The 21,791-nt window shown below is 38.0% G+C and overlaps 1 protein-coding gene and 1 long non-coding RNA gene across 3 annotated transcripts; one reads left to right on the top strand and one right to left on the bottom strand.

Annotated features, from left to right (window-relative positions):
• Positions 1-11,730: 11,730 nt before the first annotated feature.
• Positions 11,731-21,493, bottom strand: LOC117213024 (facilitated trehalose transporter Tret1-like). Of its 2 annotated transcripts, XM_033458233.1 has the most exons (4): positions 21,322-21,493; positions 20,731-20,993; positions 13,603-13,741; positions 11,731-13,494 (listed from the first exon to the last, which is right to left on the bottom strand). In XM_033458233.1, exons 1-4 carry the CDS (start codon positions 21,398-21,400, stop codon positions 12,683-12,685), a joined length of 1,293 nt encoding a protein of 430 aa, XP_033314124.1. In that variant the 5' UTR covers positions 21,401-21,493; the 3' UTR covers positions 11,731-12,682. The 2 variants fall into 2 exon arrangements, with proteins under 2 accessions (XP_033314124.1, XP_033314123.1); XM_033458232.1 differs by having other exon boundaries at positions 11,733-13,741; positions 21,322-21,492.
• Positions 17,933-18,227, top strand: LOC117213025. Its single transcript, XR_004488578.1, has 3 exons — positions 17,933-18,108; positions 18,142-18,146; positions 18,188-18,227. It is a non-coding gene; the product is annotated as an uncharacterized LOC117213025 (long non-coding RNA).
• Positions 21,494-21,791: the final 298 nt, after the last annotated feature.

Here is a 21,791-nt window from a genome sequence, read left to right as displayed (position 1 = left end):
TACTCATATCGTGAATTATACTAAAGTACTGTAGAATATTGGTAAATTAGTAAACGGCAGCATGTGGAGTTTGTTTACTCGACAAGAGCAGTATTCTAGCTCGAAGCAATCGTTGATTATTATTTAATATTAAAATAAATAAAATTAAATAATTAAAATTAATTATAAAGCTGACGGCTGTTAATTTAACCGTAATGATATATTTCTCTTTTCTTGACATTGAAAATAATAATCATTAATGAGTTAGGTCTAGGTTAGATTATACAAGGCAAAGATGTAAAAAGTTTTAAATGCGATTCTTCGAACCAAAATGAGACGAAAATCAAGAATAAAAAAATTGCATTTTTGGCTTTGTTTCTTAATTATACGAAAGTAGGCTAGCCCAAGGAGCGAGTTGCACAAGGATTCTCAAATCGAACGATATATGGGCAACAATTTAGAGAAGAAGATTGTGAAATTTGAAGACGTAAAAAATCCTGCGCGATGTTACGTAAGAAAAATCGTATCAAGGTTAGATTCATACTCAAGATCCACAACAGCCTATCGAAAACAGTCTCATGGAATTTTCGAGTAGAGAGGATTAATTTTTTGTCTCCATAAATAATTAATAAATAATAGTACATATAAATAAACGTATTGATACAAATTTCAAACGCGCAACGCGATTGTTCCGTCCACAGGTGTCCATAGAAAAATCACACATGCATCGGCAGTGTCCAGATTGTTCACAGAAAAATCGTAACAAAAAAAGCAATAGTTTTATATTACAGTAAATGTTCAATTATTCACCGTTTTTTACAAACAAAGTACACCATGCGAATGATACACACAGCATGCATTATATACACTATACTTACAATGCACTTAAATCACTCGTTGGAACTAAATAGAATAAAAAATAAAAATAAAATGGTTAAAAGCAAGAAAGTTCAAAAGACTAAAATATAAAAACTCTTCAAAAAACGAAGAAACTACGAAGAACTATCTTGAACCTAACGGTCCTCTTTGGCCGTCGAAGTGATTCTGCCTTTCAGAACTGTTCTACCCTCTAACCAAGTTTCTAAAATCGCTAGAACATGTGCAAGGTAGTGGAAAGTTCGTTTAGAATGAAAAGTTTACGTTACTTCTCACCAATGATTCTGTTTTCTTTGTATAACTCGATATTAACCAGGGATAGTCAGAATATTGGAGTAGTTCTTTTTAAAGGTAAGAATATGATACTGAGAAAACGAAGGGTGGCTGTTCTCGCCAGATGTGCTTAAAAAGATTGGAACTGTCTCCCAAGTATAGAATCATTAAGGTAACAAAAGCGGAAACTTAAAAGAGCTATTTAATGCGATAAATATAATTTTTCATTTGATTGTATATTGATTTATATTATTACACATTATTAGATAATTATACATTACAAGAATACATTAGTAGTCATACAGTAGTAGTAGTGTATGCATGGACTTTATATAAGTATTTTCAATATGTACTTTCGTTTATTAATTATTTAAGAAGGCAAAGGATTAGTAGAAACATTAATCTTCTGTGTTTGGAAATTTCATGAGGCGGTTTTCGATATATTGTTGTGGATTTCAATGATAAGTAGGTTTAATATTTAATCTACGAGTTTTGTTACAAAACGTCCTGTAGGATCGTTTACATCTCCGAATGTCACGGTTCTCTACGACTTCGCACTCTATGCATACTGGACGAGCGCCCTGCTGCATGAGCTGGTCTACTTTCGTTCATGTTTGTCGTACATAGGATTATTTCGGGACATATCTATTTGTTAATAATTGAAAAACAAAACATTGAATTTGTTAATAATTGAAAAACACAATTTTCTTATTTTTGATTTTCATCTCATTTTGGCATGAAAAATCGCACCTTAAATTTTCCATATCTGTGACCGAACACCTGTATAATCTCGGTGTATGATTGTCATAGCAGTTACATAATTACTTCCCAAATTTAAGTCCTATAAGCACATATTTATTGTTTGAAAATTGTACTATGTATGATTTTTCTCTTTCTTACAACAAAATTTATTTTCTTGTGCGCAATTAAAGCAGAAGTATCTTTGTAGCTGCCAACGAATGATTTTTACTTCATATTTGTTCATTCTTCGTTTGTGATGCAGTCATGGGATCCCTCATGCTCGCCAACATAATGCTGGCGTAATAGTCGTCATAAGATGCGACGAGTAACGGTTACGGAATTTTGCGGAGAGCAACTTCCCCGAGCATAATCAACAGGTGGCTGAAGATAGTATTTATTAATTATGAGTTAATCTGAGGTGCTATACAGTTGTGGGTGATAGTGCTACTGCTGATGTAGATGGCGCTGGGAGGTACTGCTGCTTTCTTCTTAATTAGATGCCGTGGAAAGAAACATTGGACTACGGTCGCCGGGATTCAAACCCGGGTCCCGAACGTTCGTAAGCTAAGGCGCTAACCACTACGCTGCCGTCGTCCGACACTAGTTGGTGTCGAGTGGTGGTATTTGCAGTTGAGTGCCGCCACAGTACCCCCTTACCAGTGATAACGTTTCTTCTTTGTGTTGTACATATTGGTCGTATGATTTCGTTCGTTGTTTTCGTGTGCGTTTGTGCGTTTGTTGTGCGTTCGGCATCTGCGAATTTATCTTTCGATGCGGGATAAAGCGTCGACCGCTTGTTGTCAAACCCGTGCAGATGTTGCGCGGAGTTTTCGATGTGGCGATGGATACCCGTCGGTACGGTGCGGGACATTCCATGTACGGTCGTAAGCCTCTGTTCCATTTTTTAGTATGATGTGCTGATGGTGATGCCCATGAACTTCGCGATGGCCACATCACTCCTGGCTTGGTCATCGTTTCGTATCCAGTCACTTGCATTTGCGCGTCGATCGGAAGGTGAGATGCCGAGGTTTTGCTGAAGATGGAAGGACTGTTCCGTGTTCGTCGTATGGGTAGTAGGTCCAGATTTCCACAGTCTTAGATTCGCGATAATCGAAGTCTCGGTAGCGCTATCACGGTCACACCTCTTTTCGCTGTCGATCACGTCGAGGTCACCAATTTAAGGTGATATGTCTTAATAGTTACTGAAGATACACTCGAATATATTTAACAACAAATATTTATTAACAATATATTCTGTGTGTACACATGGCGCAAAACTCGGGGTTACTAATTTCGGTTCGCGGTTCGCGATTACAAGTTCGAACTCGGGTTGATGTGTTTCGATAAGCGATACAAGTTCGATGATTGCCTAAGATGTCGAGCAACTCGGATCAGTGATTGCTGCCAACTACCAACTATTAATTCGGACAGGCGTCCAACGACTGACTTTCTGTCACGATGATGCTGCATAGGAAAACTATGATGGGGTGTGTTTAAGGGTACGAGATCATCAGATTCGTTGAGGAAAGCGTTGGTTCGAAAAGTGTTGGTAATGGATGTCGCTGTTAATTGGATAATTTTGTGTTGGTGGTTGAAAAAGGATGCTAACCGCCCTTGAGAGAAAGTTGCTAACGGGAAGCGTCGTACGTGAGAAAAGTAGATTTCCAGTATCTTCCCGTAGTTGGTGATAGGTATAGGGACTGTTAAGACGAAGACTATTTGTCCCTTTGGAGGACTTTAGCTAAATAAATCCTAAGATTTGTGACGGATGAAAAGAAAGGGAGAGTGCGTTTCGTCCCGGGACTACCGGTGGACTCGTCAGTAAGGCTATGCCCGGTAGTCCCTGCCTTAGACGTAGAGAGAGTCTCGCTAGGTGCGGTATTTGTATCAATCGCTCGTATATTCGACCGCAAGCGAGTTAGACAGACAGACTCATTGTCGTCGTAGCCCTCTAGTGTTGGCGGTTGGTACCAGCGGATCGCCCGGGAGGTGTTGTGCCGCGTTGATGCATCGTCCTGTCAGCGTCCTGTTGATACCGATCCGCCACAGATTTATAGTGGGTCCTTAGGCTTTTTTTTTTTTTTTTTGTACGTGGAGAAATCCTCATGGACACTCCGCTGCTGCAATGATCGCGTAACAGCAGAGTAGTGTCGGACTCCTACCGACTAAAACTCCACGATGACCATCTTATGCGCGTGACAGGGGTGCTCCAGGAACCTCTTATGAATTAACTTCAGTTGCATCCCCTTCTCGCGTTCTCTTGTGCGAGCCGGCTATTGAGTGGGCGTTAGGGGGAGGTCGTTGCCTCTAGTGCTGTCACTTCTTCTGGTCGTAGTCCGTTGGGGTGGTGGCGGGGCGGCTCTGGGTCGTCTGACTGCCATCCTTCTCCATCGTCTTATCCTGCAGGGTTGAGAGTTTTTCTTTCTCTCCCTTTCCGCTCGCTCCTTCGCGAGCATAACTCGCTCGCAGAAGAGGCGGACGGTCTCGTATTCCTGTGACCCTCTCAACATCGCTTCCACAATCGCTGAGGGGGTCAACGTTTCTCCTACGGCGTGCCACAGGGTGTAGCGGAGCAGCTCCCACGCCGGACAGAGCTCCAGGGTGTGCTGCGCTGTGTCCCTGCCCTCTCCGCAGTGGTGGCAGATGTCTGTCGTATCTCGCCGTTTTCTCTTCAGGAACTCGCCGAACACGCCGTGTCCGGTGAGTACTTGTGTCATCCTGAATGTGAGTGGGAGGCCGTGGCGGCTCCTCCATGCCTCCCAGTTTGGTAGGACCGCATCCGCGCCTCGGTGTTCGCTTCTCCCGTTGATCAGTTGGGATCGCCACAGGTTCCATGTGTCCTCTTCGACGGTTCCTGTGTCGTTTGAAGCCGCCTGCTCGGTGGGGTCTTCTCCCGGGTGCCATTCTCTCCGGCGGGTGTATCTCTTTTTGAGCGCCAGCGCCCGCAGCTCCCAGGGGGGCGACGCGGCTAGGGTGGACGCCGACGCGTGAGACACCGTCCGGTATCCCCTAATGATTCTGATGGCGGTCACTCTGTGCAGCCTTCTCAGGAGCAGAATGCTGCGACGGCTTGCCATCAGGTCGTCCGCCCATACTGGGGCCCCGTACATCACTCGTGACCGAACGACGCCATCGTAAAGTCGGCGCACCGCGTCTCCGGCCCCGCCGATGTTCGGTAGTAGGCCGCACAGGGCATTGGCAGTCGCAGACACCTTCGGGATCAGTGAGTCGAAGTGCGGCTCGAACGTCCACTGGCTGTCGATGGTGAGTCCCAGATACTTCATCTGTGATCCCACCCGGACGGTTTCACCTGCCATGTTTATGCATAGGCCGGGTGGTGGTGTCCCTCGCCTCTTCCTGTCAAAGAACTAGGTGGCCTCCGACTTCGCAGGGGAGACTCTCAGGCCCAGTTCGTTCACGGCACGGATCGCACAGGCCGTTGCGATTCCGCCAATGCGCAGCGTCTCGTGCCAGCCACGACCCTCGACCAGGATTAGGGTGTCGTCCGCATAGCATACTATGGCCGCGCCTGGGGGTAGCGGGCATCGTAGTACCTCGTCGTACGCAACGTTCCATAGTATGGGGCCCAGCACCGAGCCCTGCGGGACGCCACGCTCGACGGATCGCTTTTCCTCTCATTCCTTACTGGTGTAACACACCCACCTGTCGTCGAGGTAGGCTCGGAAGTGGGTCCTTAGGCTAGCTGAAAATATTCTGTAAGAATGTATCGACATCTGGCAATCATCTTGTCCGAAGGATAGGGTCTTTGTGTAGCGAGCCACGGGACAGAAATCATTGGAAAATTTACTGTCGAGTGTCGCTATAAATTTAATCAAAGAACAAATAAATAATCATACAGAACGCATTTTTTGACCTGATTACATCTTTCAACAACATAATGCATCTGTACACACATCAAGATTGGTCTAATCATATTTTATTGAAATAATATATCTATTTTGCCGTGGCCTGCACTCTTCCGGGACCTTAATATTATTGAAAATCGCTAGGCAGAACTTTTTCACGACGTATACGCGAATGGAAAGCAGTATCAACACATACAAGAATTAAAAAATGCAATTGTACGCGAATGAGATACGTTAAGTCAAAATTATATCCAGAAACTATATAAATCGATACCAAATCGTACAATAGAAGGAATAGAAAATAAAGGGGGATGTACTCATTATTAAATAAGTATATATGTTTGTTAAATTATTATTGTTAGTTACAATTTGTGTTGATTATTATTTTCTTATTGTACATGTGTTATCATTTCGTTCTTAAAATAAAACAACTTTTTTTGTTACACACTAAACCTCATAAGATTTTTAATTATTTTCAACGAACCGCATATCCTGAGCTCATAATGTTTTGATATTAAACGTTACAGACGAAAAACTTTGGACGCGTCATTAAGAAATTAAAGATAACACACCTGGGTTATTTTTTTGACGAAGAGTGTAGGTAGTTCTAAACCTTGCACTCTATATGAAGTAAAGGAAAATAGTTGGACTCTATAATTCATATGATTACTAAATATGATCTTCTAATTACATTTTTAGAAAGAAGTATACACAAGAAATTACTTTAAGTTGATACAGTCATGATTCAGACTTTAATTCGGTATTATAAATAATGAGTTCATGCGACGATATGAGTAGCAATTAGATATCAACCGATCTGTGTGTGGTACAGTGTAAGCTATACAAATGGGACTGTGTGGGAATTCAAACAGACGTGCCTTCAAGACGTTCCGATACGAACGATCTATTCGACTCTATTCATCGTTTCTTTAGCAGATAATTGAATGACCGAGAAAGCAGACAAGACGACACGTCTTATTGCACAATGCCTAATTATTACTTTTTAACTATTGAGAGTACAAAACCCATTGATGAAATTTTATATGGATTACGACTGCAGTTTGGAGATGAAACATTATCAACAATCCAAGTGTTTGCTTTTCATAAACTGTTTTCTAGACGTCGAGACAAACGTAACACCAGCAAAAATTAAAGCTGTTCGGAAACTGATTGAGCAAGATCGACGCGTAACAATCGGCTGCATTTGCTCGAAAGTTAATAGTCATTAGAAGAGTAGTTTCTATCATTCCGAAGGTGTTAAAGTTCCGCAAAATCACAACCACATAAAGAGGCGTTAGGGGGGCCACGCTTCAATAGCAACGAAGAAGTACAACAAGTTCTGTACAAATAGCCTCTGACCCAGCTCTGCACTTTCTACGAAACTAGAATGGAAAAATTACAAGTCAGGTGACAAAGATGTATCCCTTGGCGAATAGGGAGACCTTGGAAATCGGGAATATCGATAACATCGCCACAAGGTAGGAATTGGTGGAGGACATATCCACTAAACTGAACATAAGGGAAGAAAGATGGATAGAGACGAAATCCTTAAGGATGACGCAGTGGGAAACCCAGCAGGCTGTGGTTGTGCTGCCTGCAAGCACCGTTACCAGGGACAGACCGACTATTAAAGTTAAAACGAGATTGACAATTGCGTCGGCGAGGATTCTGCCCAATGTACTGAAATGGTATAGGTGTCACATGCTGGGGCATAATGTGGCCAGGTGTACGGTAGTGAGCACTGGTAAAGAATTGTGCAGAAGATGTGGTTGATGCACACCATAAACCAGTGCACGAAGGAACCAAGGTTCGCACAACCAGATATCACTATCTGCGGAAGGAGAACAGGAATATCTTAAGGCACGTTACCGGTTCCCTGGAGTGCCCTGCAGTAAAAGACTGGATGAAGAGAGGTAATCCTAGCAGGAGATAATGATTTTAATAATTAACTTGAATAGGAGCAGGCTTGCACGGGAATTGATATACCAGTATGCCTCCGAAGCGGGAGTACACGTTGTATTCATATCGAAGCCTTATAGACAGCAGACATACTAGTACAACGACGACGAGGGCGATGCGTCGTTGTGGATGACTCTCTTCGAAGGGAAACAACCAGACGAGACCACCTTGGTCGCTTGAGATGCAATCGTAGGAGTCAGCGTGGATAGCGTGTTTTACATTGGGAGTTATTGCTCCCCCAATGTGAATATGGAACAGTTTAACAACTACGTCCAGGAGTTGGACACTCTGATTCAGGTGACCAAAAGGAGTTACTCAGTAACGATGATCGCCGGGGATTTTAACTCAAAGGCCACCGCATGGGAAGGCCATGTAAATGGCAGCAGGGGAATCAGCCTCCTGAACGTGTTCGCAAAGAATGGGACGTTTCGATCAGTATGAACGAAGATCATCATTCTGTAGGAACGGAAGGAAAAGTTTCCTCGACATTATTAGCACGAACAAGGGATTGGCTAAAAAGTATGCAGGTAAGAAGTTGTCGAAGGTCTGGTCGGCATCAGACCATAGATACGTCCTGCATAATTTTAGGATTAAAAAGACAAGACGTAACGCCGAGAATTTTAAGTATTCGACGAGGGACGCCGATATGGGCAAATTTGTTTTAACTTTTGACAATAATTATGAGAAATTATTTATTGATAATACGGGCGACGAAGAATGTTTAGACTATTCTGGAAACGACGTATGCCTCCGCACTTAAAAAGATGTACTCACCAATGGGTAAGAAGAGATATAACTATTGGTGGAACGATGAAATAAGCAAGTTAAGGAAGGAGATGACGAAGAGCAGAAGAAAAGCTCAGAGTGCTAGGACTAGGGGCATGAACGACGCGACTCATTTGAGCGAACTTTACAAAGATAGTAAGAGGGAACTTGCGAGGGCAATCAAAGCGAATAAGGAAAGATGCTGGAGAGAGTTAAGTGTGACGCTGGATATGGACCCTTGGAGCAGGTCCTATAGGGCGACCATGTCTAGGATGGCCCGCAGAGTCCAGACGGATGGCCTCCAATTGGACGGGGTCCGATCTATAGTTGACGAGCTCTTCCTGACGAGGCCAACGCAGAGAAAGCAAGGTACATTGAGGAATACAACGGAGAAGAGCGAGGAGATGTCGACTGCAGGATCTCAGAGGATGCCAGAGGAAGACCTGATGGATGCCTATAGGAGGATAAACCCGAACAAGGAGGCTGATGTAGACGGTATACCAGGGATGGCGGTCAAAGCATTGGTGGAGAGGAGAGCAGAAAAAGTGCTGAGAGTGTTGAATGCCGTGAACGACACGGGCAAGATTCCGACGAAATGGAAGATAGCGAGGGTGATGCTCATACCTCAACCGGGCAGAGATTCCACGTTAACATCGTCTTTCCGACCGACCAGCGTGCTTCTAGCACGTTGTAAAGTCTGGGAGCACACGTTTAAGAACCTCATCAAGGAAATCCTGGGACTGGACCCATTTGGTCAGTATGAGTTAAGGAGAAGAGTGAGTACGGTGAAGCCCTGCGCCGAGTAATGGATCTTGCTGACTGATCCAAGAGAAGAAATAGGATTTGTATGTTGGCAGCGGTTGACGCGAAGAACACGTTTAACACTCTCAGTCGGAATAAAATTTTGGAGAAAGCAGAATCTATAGGGATGCCCAGAAAATTGGTGATACTCCTAAAAATTATCTCGAGATGTTATTGTGCGGTGATGTGCTGATAAAGGATTGCAGACCGCACGGGAGAAGACCGTTGGTGATACTGCTGACAGGCAAGCGAATACCCAAGGTAATTAAGATGAACGTGGAGGGGCACCTTCTGACCACGAAACAGGAGATTAGATACCTTGGGGTGCAGGTAGATAACTGCAGAAAGTTCGGGGCTCATTTGGAGAAAATGCGTGGTAAGGCCGATGCTCTTATGGGAGCATTGAGATCGTTGCTGTCCAATATTAACGGTCCCACCGTCTCTGCGAGGAAACTCTATTATGGAGACTGGGAGTCGGTGGTGCTCTATGCGGCGCATATATGGGCAAAGATAGTAGATAAGAAAAAGAATAGGAATACTCCTAAGAGGGCGTAAATGGCCGTGCTGATAAGATCATCTACGGTGTACCGCACAGTGTCCCACGCAGCACTGTGCGTGTTTACGGGTACCTTACCCATTTACTACACAATCGAGCTCCGGGCCGAGAAATATCGAATTAGAAAAGAATAGCTGCAGTCACGTTCAAGAGAAGATAGGACCTCAGTATTTTATGAAAGGATCAAGGCAATGGAGGAGCGTATGGAGGATCAGTGGAAGGAAGGGTGGCGTGACTATCGCAACGACAATTGGACAAAGAGGCTGGTGGCGAACATCTGCACGTTCAGGAGTCATGGGAGGTACATTAACCACTTTACTATGCAGATCCTGACCGGACACGGTATTTTTAACGTGTACCGAAGGATGATCAGGAAGGAAGTACACGCCCACTGCTGTGACTGCGATAGTAGAATAAGTCACATAGAAAACTGGTATTATATTATATACTATATTATATCTGATACATACATTATTGACTGCTTAGAATATCTCTGTGCATCAATAGTGTTCTGTACATTTATTTTCTCGGATATATTGTAAGAATACTTATAAATGCCAATATCAATTTTGTTTACAAAGAAATGGAATAAAAAATGAAGGTTCCAATGTGAGATATAATGCCATATGATCCTCCGATACTTCATTCATAGGTGGTACTGGTAGTAATATCATGTGATGGTGTGAATATCCTGAAAGAGAAGAGTTATAAATCGTTTCGGTAAATAAACTTGACGATTTATCAAGGTAATTCCAGTTGCCGTACCTGTAAGACCGAGTACTTTACCGTCAGAGGTCTGTGCAAAACCAATTGTCATTTACTTTCTATTATTATCTTTTTATTTGTCGGAGACGGATCAGGAATAAGGTTGTGGGCGTTTGATGAATCTTCATTGGAATCGGCCATCGTCATGTTATAACGAAGTACGGTGGATGCTACCGACTCGACAATCAACCGCGGCGGTTGGACACTCGCGATACTAGTGATGTTGGTCTTAAGTTCAATAACGAATCCGCGGTCAACGGGATGATAGATGTACGTGTTCACAAAAATCTAAGTCGGACCCTTTGCGAAAACGTGGAATATCCACCGAGCGTACAGACTCTAAGTAACTCGCTAATACGACCTCACGAGAGAATGATTCTCCGTCGCGATGATGTTGCAGAGGAAAGCTATGATGGGGTGTGTCTGAGGACACGAGATCATCGGATTCGTCGAGGATAGCCTTCGTTCAGAAGGTGAGGGAATTTGGCGTTGCTGCTAATTGGTCAATCTCCATATCGGTGGTTAGAAAAAGATGCTAGCCGCCCTCGAGGGAAAGTTGTTAGTTCGTTGAAAAATAGGTCTCTCCTATCTTCCCGTAGCTGGGACAAAGACTGTTTGTTTGAAGGACTTTAGTCAACTAAATTCTAAGATTTATGACAGGCCTTCAGGCTAGCTGAACATGTACTCCGGAGACGCATCGACATCTGGCAATCTTGCTCGAAGAATAGGGTCTGCGTGTGGCGAGCCACGGGACAGAAACCGTTGGAATGTTTACTGTCGAGTGTTACAACTATTTCCTTTTTAAGGAGAACTATAGAATTACTCCATGCCTTTGTTAGACAAAGCGTTCATCCCGTGACCGCGGCTGCGTTCGGCGATTGGCTGTCACCTCGAGCCCAAGCTCATTATCACAACTCGCGAACAATTACAATCGGATTGAATAACTACAATTGTTTAATTAGAGCTATAGTAGACTCTAGATTACAATGTTGCAGGATTATCCAAAATTCCAAAGGCTCCGGTGTTCTTTTATCTCCGACATATTTATACTAATTAATACTAATTATCGTTTTTATCAATATCTACTAACTGTATATGATGGCCGGAGATAATATCAAAGGCTGAAATAATTTACAAGTATATATAGAAATATATTTGTTTCCGCAGCACTGTACATTAACGAACTTTACACAAATATTTCTTCTTCGTTACATGTTGGTCGAGTTCCTTTCTATAAGTGATTGATTTCTGTTCTTTATAAATTCTGTTCTTTATTAATACGCATGTACAAATAAAATTTAGTTCACAAATCAAATCGACTACTCCAAATTCACTCTCTTATCATTACAGCAACTATTACACATTACAATATAGCTAAAATAGATTACCTATTACACGGAATGCCATAACTCTTTTACCCTTAATTACTCTCTTGTTTGTCACGTTACAAAAGAATGTTTCGGAAAAACATAATCGTATTTTAGGGGAAGTTAGGTTATAAGATCATTTCAAGGTCATATCTTCTGAGATTTTACTAATAGTAACTTTTTTTTAACCGGAACAACATATTTTTTTGTTTATCATTAAAAGGAAGAAATCAAAGTGCATCCGACCTTCTCTCGTACCACGAGCTTGAAATGATCTGGTCGAAAATTTCGCAAGCAAATGATTAAGGTGGTAGTTCGCAGAAAATGAATTACAAAAACAAAATAAACATTGTAATCGCACTATTTATTACCCTAATGTGTGTTTAAGGTGTTGCCCTCCAAACTTAGTAGATACACATATTTAGGCCTAAAACTATGTTCAGCTCTCCCCCTCTCTCACTCTCTATCTCTCTCTCTTTCTCTATTGTATCCGAATATATATTTCTACAGATATGTTTACAAGAGTTGAGAATTCGCATTTGCATTTCTACAGCCTTTGTTGGAACATTTCTGTTATACAATATTTTTGGCCATGTACCTTATTATTAAGTGTTTATTTTCTTCCGTGAATACATTTTCCGTGAATCACTTATTTTATTAACATGGAACATTATTAACATGGAAATTATCGTCGATGTTCTTACTAGATAAGAAATGAAGAAATATAATGGTAATTACTTTCCCAACTCTATTTGGATTTCCGCGAATGTCTTACCTTTTGTTTCTGGGGTAACATGCAATATAATTGCTGTACAAACTGCTACGACTACAAAATACACAAAAAAAGGAAGCGAATGACCATAATTCAAAGTTATTGCTATCCATATATAAAGTTTACTTCCTAATGTAGCAAGCAATCCGCCGACTACACCGACGAGACATGTGCTAATTGCTTTAATCTCAGTTGCAAAGATTTCTGACATTAGAATAATCTGTAAACATAATAAGCCGCAATTGAAAGTGAAAATTAATATAAGAGACGATATAAATGGGATCCATGAAACCGATAGCACATCTGCGTGCATATATTCTTTTAAAAAGAAATAAAAACCGATCACGAAATTGCAAATTGCAGCGCTGACACCTGACGCAAGTATTAGCGGCTTGCGACCAAATTTGTCGACTAGCAGGGTTGTTACAAGAGCAGAAATAAGTTGTACTGCACCAATTACAACATTTACGACATAATCTGACATTATATTGTTTATTGATTTAAAAATCAATTGACCATATGTCAGAATCGTAAAGAAACCTCCAAAATGTTGCGTCACTGCAAACAACATTATACTAAGAAATGCACGAAAATTTGCTTTCGACGTAAAAATATCTTTCAAATTTCCACTTTTCGATGATTGCTTGGTCTTTTTCGAAAGGGAATCGATGATCGTTTGAAGCTCTTCGGAAATGTCACATTTGCCCCGCAGTTTTTCCAAAACTTCTTCCGCTTCATCTATTCTATTCCTCATTACGAAAAAGTACGGCGATTCTGGCATAAACCAGAATATAATTACAAACCCAATGTTAATGATCAGGAAAGCTCCTGCCATTGCAGATAATGAAAGATGCGGTGCAACTATGAAGGTTACAAGAATACCGATGTTATAGATGATAGTCGTCAGAGAACCTCCAGCGCCTCGCGTATCTGGTGATGATATTTCACCTATGTATATTGGAGCGACACAGATAAATAATCCTAGTGTTATTCCAGCCAAAAATCTTGCCACATACAGTTCCTATAAGGAAAAATCTAAGAAGTTATTTCTGGATTATGATATAATGACGAAGACAGAACAAAAACAAAGAAACAGGAGTTAAAATTTAGTGGAACTGCGGAAAATCTAATTACCCTCCGATCTCGATGATTTTTGGATATATTGTAAAAATCGATATTCTGAATAAGATTTTCTTATATATGTAATGTGTGACTCGTTTAGTTTCAAAGACATTCGCGATAAACTGCTGGTGCCACTATAGTGAATTCTGTCTATACTTGTGCATCTATGGCAGCGTGTGCGTTAGTATTGGTTACCCGTTGCCGGCCGCTTATCTTCTGCTTGTAAACTCTCGTTGGTCAGGCTTAAAGGCATCGTGCTTAAAAGTATAACGTGCATATGTGAAGCTGTAAGAAATGTCTGTTAGAACTTATTGGTCGAGACGCTAGACCGATGTAAGATTTATTTGAATGGACTGTATATAAGCTGAATGTGTTTGATGTAAAATGGTTCTGAGTTTGAAAGCGAAATAAGCTTGAAAGTAAGTCTCAATGGACTGCATGAATGAACTGACTTGATAAACTGAGTCAATGAATTGGGTCAGTGAACTATCTCAATGAACTGACTCAATGAACTCATTCAATAAACTGATTCAATGAACTGGGTCAATGAACTGTGTCAAATTGCCCGAGAAAAAGCTCTTATAATTTGTCTGAGAAATGATAGGGGGCAAGACACGCGGGTTGGTTATCTGGTAATCTTCCTTTCGCAAGTGACCATCCCCACGTTACTGATTTTGCGGTTCGTAAGGGCTTACACGGGAATGTCGGCAACGTTTACATAAAATAATAACAAATTAATTGTAAAAACACTACACGAATGAATAATTGATATTATTGTATTTATTGTATTGTATTGTAATTGATATTGTAAGTTCTAACAGATGCTTTCTACAAACTCGCATGTGCTCGTAGTGCACGGGGCCTTCAAGCCAACCATCTTCATTTATAAGCAAAAGATAAGCGGCCAGCGGACGATAACCAATACTAACGCATTCACTGCCACAAATGTACAAACATAGGCAGAATTTACTGTAGTGATACCGGCAGTTTTTGGCGAATATGTCAGAAATTAAGTTCGTCCAGTATAGGAAAATATTGTAATATATTGAGTTTCGCAATATATCAAAAAGTCATCCAAATCGGAGGATCGTTAGCCTTTCTACAGTTTCACCTTGGAATTCTATAATTAAAGCTGTTGTGCCTATGTGTATAAATAGATATTTCATTTTTAACATATATTAATATAGGTATAGAGAATGATTATTCAATTTTGTTTCGTTTTGAATTTATAACCTTTTTTATAATATGAAAAACGATAATTTTAAAGTGCGAAGATAATTATTTTGAAAGCTATGCGTGAAGTTTATACCTTAAAACTGGAATTGTTGGACTTTATCTTGAAAGCTATTACATAAGATATTACATGATAAAAAAAATAAGTCAGAAATTGCGCGTATCTCAAAAGCTAAAGTTTGACGAAAATAACTTTACGCAGCGAATGTAGGGAAAAATGTAGTAAGATGGCAATATTAAAGGGAAAAGAGCACATAGTAGTATAGAGATGTATAGAAAGTAAGCGTAAAAGCCACAATAGCGAAATTGTACAACTCGGGGACTGTGGAGATATCTGAAAAGATTGACATTGAGTATGATTTTCAAGGCTAAGGCTTTTTTTTGGAACGTATTCTACACATCACGAGGAACAAAACTTACAGGAACCACATATCGCAAATGAAACCTTCTCTCAGATAGAAATGTTAAAGTTTCTCAGATGCAGGCAAAACTAAGTAGCAATAATAACATAGTCGCTAAAAACCGCATTGTCACGGAATGTTTTCTGCACGTAGTAATGGTTCCTTTGAGACTTTGGTTCTTTCATCGTGGTGAGTGGAATATGTAGCAATAAAAAGGAGTTTTGCCTTTGAAAATGCTCAAATGCTCAATTTTCCAAGAAATTTTTTTTTACAGATCTCTAAAGATTCGAAGGTGTAGAATCACGCTGCGATACTTTTTATATCTACTCTTTATATACTCTGTGTACAACTGTGTATAAATTTTGTGATCTATGTAGCACAGAGAAATGTAGCACAGAGCTGAGTGGTCTCAGAAATTTCATTAAAGATATGATAATATGTAAGATACGACTATCATGATTAATATTGGTATATTTTAAAACAAAGCTGAAAATGTATTTAAAAATTACAAGATATTTATTGCACATATATAGTACACTTCGCAAAAGTTACAAAACTTTTGTATTCAGACGGACTACTTTTTATTATATATTGTATTATCTGTTTAAGACGAGTATTGACGCTGCATAATAATTTCTTATCGATTATCTTGTAACTTTTTGTATATACGTCTATGCAATTTGATTTTAAATCTTACCAATATAATCACGCTAGTCAAATTTCATTACAGCGCTATTAAAATTTCAAAGAAATTTAACACGTAACATGTATGTGTTCAAATATCTGGTAGATATAATTTCACATCTGAAAACTTGTTAATAATGAAGTATTTTTATGTAAAATAGTATATGAGAATAAACTATAAAAATATATACAAATATATTTCATATACATACATAAGTATGTACATAAAATCGACGTTTATTAAAATTAATGAACATTATTTGTTAATGAACATAATTTTAATTCATAATAATATTTAAGCTTAGATATTATTTAAATAAAATATTTGAAAAATGATTATTTAGAGAAGATACTGCCTTGTTTGGTTAAATTTTGTCTTAAAATAATTACGAGTTAGTTTGTTTGAATAGGTAAATGATTTTTCTTTGAATTATTTCATTATTTAACTATTAGATAGAATTTTATATTTGAATAAATGTTTCTTGAAACAATGTCTCAAATATTTCGATTTTATTATGTCAACAATTGCATCAGAAACACTGATTCCACTAGGTACTCATATTCAGGTAGTATTGGTCGAAGACAATTGAAATAAAAATAATTCTGAGAACAAATGCTGTTATGTGTGAAATAATTTGGTTAGATTATACTTGAAACGTATGCAAAATGCAGCAACTAAAACTCAAATTAATAATAAAATTCAAATTATTTATTATTTTATTTGAAAGTATTATCTAAAATGGAAAATTACTTGAAAATAATTTATTTGATCCTAAACACAAAATAACCTATATTATTTGTAAAATAAAAATGTGAATTAAAGTAATTATTCCAATACTTCGAATTGTGACTTTTCATCATTGTCCCAAATGAAATGTGCCCAAGCCTAATAATATTTAAAATCATGTATAAGTCGCAAATGAATTAGGATTAATTATTTACAAAACGATCCTTCTTTATTATTTCGGTGATTTTTTCTCAAGGTTGATTTCTGAGAAATTGCACTTATATATATTAACCGTCGCTTGGTATTTGTTTCACAGCTATACAGACCATATATTATATTATATTATAATATATTATATATAATATAATATATATAATAATATATATAATGTATTATATTATATACTATATAATATTTGTAATGTACTTTCAGATGTTAGGAATATACTTGAGCCACGTTTTGGTTAGTTTTGATTTTGATTATGTTTGTATTTGGTTCATGTTAGATTTGAGAATGCAAATGTGTAAAGAGGACACTCTATTGCTAGGCATTGTGCATTTTATCGTGCATTTGACCAAATTATGCTTATCGATCGCTTTCATTTCTAATAGAACATTTGAGCCTTTGCTAGATGTCGTCTGTAGATGAATTAACGCGGTACCAAAAAAATTTTCAATTATTGGAAATCTTATGTAGTGTTGAATGAAAGAAAAGAACGGGAAAACAGAAAAATGAAAAAGGGCGAGTATTTCGTCCAAAGGTCGCTTAAAGGATACAATACGGCAGTCTAATATGACAGTTCCTTAGACATCTAACGAAAAGCATCACCTAAGCGTGACACGCCGATTTTTATGAAATTTCATAAATTCTTGTAAACTATAAATAACAATGCTACCAAAAACATTGGGCACGCACAGTACACGAAATCTCCATAGTTCCACTAAAAGTTTTATTTCTTCTGTGGTTATTGATTCAGTTCTGAACAGCTCCCGACTGTGATGGTTAAAGTCATCATTTCATATTTGTATTCTTTATCATTGTTTCTTGATTGTTACGTCTTGTTCTAATTAGTAATGTAACTGTTGAGATATGTATAATTTTCTGTGCTGGACTAGGTTAAATGCGTAGTAGAGATACTTGTATGTGAATATCAGTGTGTGGAAGTATGTGTGTCCGAAGCGTCTCGAAAACAAATGAATGTAAACTCTTCAGTCGGTTAAGGTCCGTCGAAGAGTCGGTTAAGGTCCGTCGAAGAGTCGGTTAAGAGTCGTCGGAGAGTCGGTTAAGAGTTGTCGAAGAGTCGGTTTACAGTCGGGTATAGAAGAAAATGCTGAGACGCGTGCAAGTGTGTATCGATGAATATATAAGGAATCGTCCATGAAATAAATATTTCATTATTTTAATATTAATCCTCAGTATAAATTTAGTGTTCCTATAACATTATTTCGGCCTCAAAGATCCATAATTCTCAACAGTAACATTTGATTATATTGTAAATGTGATCGAAATTCCCATAGTTACAATTTTCTTTCTTATCATCTTTAACTGTATAAGTAGCGAGAGCGCATATGGAAAAGTATCAGTTTTGTTATATTTTAATTAAGTAGAGTACATTTTTAGGTTAATTTAGTTTATTTTAAATATCCCAAGAGATATTTTGCTAAATCAAGAGGAGAAGGCTAAAATTATGGCGTACAAGGATGCAGGACCCTCCTAAAAAAATTGCCCTTAGAATAAAGAGATTACATCATTTCATAAATAATTTTATTAAATTATTAGGTGATCCTATGAAGAAAAGTATCCAAAGAGTGAAAATAGAAAGCTTACGTGAAGTCACATTTCATTAATGTTGCGAACTGAGAAAAAGGAGAATCTAACAGCGAGTCAAATATGAGCAGATTAAAATCTGCCGGTTAATGAAAGGCGTTTCCAATAAGTTTTGCGAAACATTAAATGATTCATATAGAACAAAATTTCGGAAATACCCCTAACGTAACATCGTAAACAAACAAGTCTCGCATTTGCGAAATATCATATGACTTGGGATGAAAAGTAGAAAAATGTAATTCTTTCGGACGAAAAAAAATTTAACCATGACGGCCCAAACGTCTTTAAATTTTACTGTCATGATTTAACTATTATGGTATAGGCTGCATTTATCTACACTGCAAAAACTCTAATGCGTTGGATATTAACAAAAATGAATTCCAAGAGACATAGAACTTGTAGAACACGTTTTAATTCCGTTTGTGGAAAACATAGATTATGAAAACTGTTCCAGCAAGACAATGTAACCATTCATAATTGGAGATTGAATAAAGAACATTTTCAAACGAAAAATAAGCAGTGGCCCATGCATCATCCTGATTCCCTAATATTTTCTAACTGAAATCCTTCGGGGAATATTAGCTCCCAAAATATACGCAAATATAACGCAGTATGCTAAATGCTAGATCTTAAGGGTGGCATAAGACAAGCGTGTGCTACCACAGAAATCGTGACTCTACAAATTTTAATCGAAAGTATGAAAGAAAGAAGTTTTGAACAGAAGTTATCCACAGAGCAAATACATGTTTATTAACATGTAATTTTTAAACAGAACATTTTGTTATATAGGTTAAATATGGTACTATATTAAGTTGAACTATAGATATTTTACTCCATCCTCTTACTGTAAATATACATACATTTTTCAAGAATTGTGTACATAAAGACATATATTTACCTTATAATTGTTCAGTTGTCCTTTCTATCACTCTAATATTACATATTGCATAAAATATTGCGCGGAACTATGGAAATTTCACGTATTGTATTTTTGTTAAAACAATCACATTTTTTGGTGAAAATAAAACTTGGAACTCCTAGAGATAGAGTAATTGTATCAGTTAGAATTCTATGTTTATGAACGAAAAACATAGGTGTGTAAACAAATTTTTAAAAAATTCATTTCTTTAGATAATATTTTAAAAATTATAACCTTTTTATTAATTCCTCTTTTAAATATTTATCGATTTTCACAAGCATTTGTATATGTGAACTACAAACTTATACTCGAAATAAATCAGAATTTTGTTTCTTTTGCAAATTAACGAATATGATTGTTATTTCAAAATGGACAAACAAAATGTTACTAGTTAGTTTGTGTATCATTCGGGATAGGAAATGTAATCAATGTGTCTGTTTCTAGCGTGGTATAAACGGATAGTATTAAATACTGAAAAAGAAGAAATGAATTTGATATAATGAATTAATATTTTTTGATCAATACATACGGTGAATTATAAATACACGTCATATTTCAGAAGGCGTATCTATACAAAAATAAAATAAGTACAAATCTTATAAGTATATGTTCCTACATACCTTAATTTTCGAGTTATGCACGATTAGAGGAGACGTTCAAAATGTCCGCTTTGTGCCTCAACATCATCTAAGTACTGCGCGCCGTAACACTGAGCACCGTACTCGCTCGAAAATACTATTCTTCGAATAGTTCCAAATTTGTATTTTGTATCTGTTTCCGCAGATCATGTGCATTATTCGTTTGCATACACAATAGATTTTAAACGATTCCAAAAACAAAAACCTAATGGATCTATATCACAGTAGCCATACAATCTATCCACCTTACCCTATCTATCAGCTTGCGAAGATACTATTAAAGAATGCTTTAAAAAGAAAACGAGTTGAAAACTTCGAATATTTTTTGTAATCATTTATAACTCGAAAACTCAAATAAGTAGGACGTATGGGTATATTCATATGACGCCTTTTACATATTTTAATATGCAAATTCACCCACTGTTGTATGGACATGACTCATCCTCTAATACAACTTACCCAAATAGACGTTGCGATAGTAATTAAACTCCAACTGACTAAGAGCGGTAAAGCACTAAACAACAGAGTATTTTTTCTGCCGAACTTATCAACGATAAAAATATTAATTGGTGGCGCTAACATATGTCCAACAGCCACAACTGCCACCAATGTAGAAACAGATGATGCTGTGACTGGAATAGGTGAGTCTTCAGACATTAATATTACAATACTTGGTGAATTCCATCCTACGACGAATCCAATGCAACCACTCATAATGGAACCTGACAGATTCATGTACGTAATGTACATGTACGGTATATGTATCAATAAGGAAAAATAATTCGGCGATATTATTATAGATCATTATTATAGACATTATATAATCAAAAATACAACTTTAACTTGCTGCGTTTTTTTTTTTTTTTTTAGTTACTTTCTGTCCAATGTTATTTTTTTATCGCTAACGGATTTCTTAAGATTTAAGAAAAAATTGTCACTATAAAGAATAACTGTCAGTGGAATGTGTAATTTTTCATTTCAAGTTTTTGGTAGATATTTTTCTTTAGAATTTAAAAAAAATATCGAAGAGCAAAATAATTGTATAATTACATGTCAAAATAGCCAAATATTCCCAAGTTTTTGAGCCATCCGGTGATGTATATTTCCTTCCGTCTGCATCAATACTCATCTTTGCAATTTATATTTCATACACTTCGAGAATAAATTACGGAACGGATGTTAACCTACAACTGAGTCAAACGAACTAAACGTGTTTCATCACATTATTTAATCAACGTGAGAGACAACAACTTGCTACCAAAAAATGCAAAACAGACATAAATCCTGCTTATCGTGTTTGTAATTGTAAACTGTCATATTTGAAAAAAGAAACACGCATTCGCTGTAGATAGCATCGTTCCCTCTTGCGATGGTACGTAGATCCATAATCCTCAAATAAGAGTTTGCGTCACGCAATCTTGATAAGAAACGTTATCAGCTTATATCAAATTATTTAGATATAAACATATACATTTTCCGTGAACACGATAAATTTTCCGTGAAAAATTACCGCGGTGATA

The sequence above is a fragment of the Bombus bifarius genome, unplaced genomic scaffold (assembly GCF_011952205.1).
Source record: "Bombus bifarius isolate JDL3187 unplaced genomic scaffold, Bbif_JDL3187 scf7180000008483, whole genome shotgun sequence".
Taxonomy (NCBI): domain Eukaryota; kingdom Metazoa; phylum Arthropoda; class Insecta; order Hymenoptera; family Apidae; genus Bombus; species Bombus bifarius.
Note: the sequence above shows the minus strand (reverse complement) of the source record. Positions and strands in the feature narration are given on the sequence as shown.

Bases quoted from the DNA above. Each gene is read 5' to 3' on its own strand.
- LOC117213024 (XM_033458232.1), bottom strand. From the start codon at position 21,400: ATGAGTATTGATGCAGACGGAAGGAAATATACATCACCGGATGGCTCA. The intron at 20,994-21,321 runs GTAATTATACAA...TGAATCTGTCAG, and splicing joins ATATTTGGCTATTTTGACAT to GTTCCATTATGAGTGGTTGC. The intron at 13,742-20,730 runs GTAAGTTGTATT...TTTTCCTTATAG, and splicing joins CTATCGCAACGTCTATTTGG to GAACTGTATGTGGCAAGATT.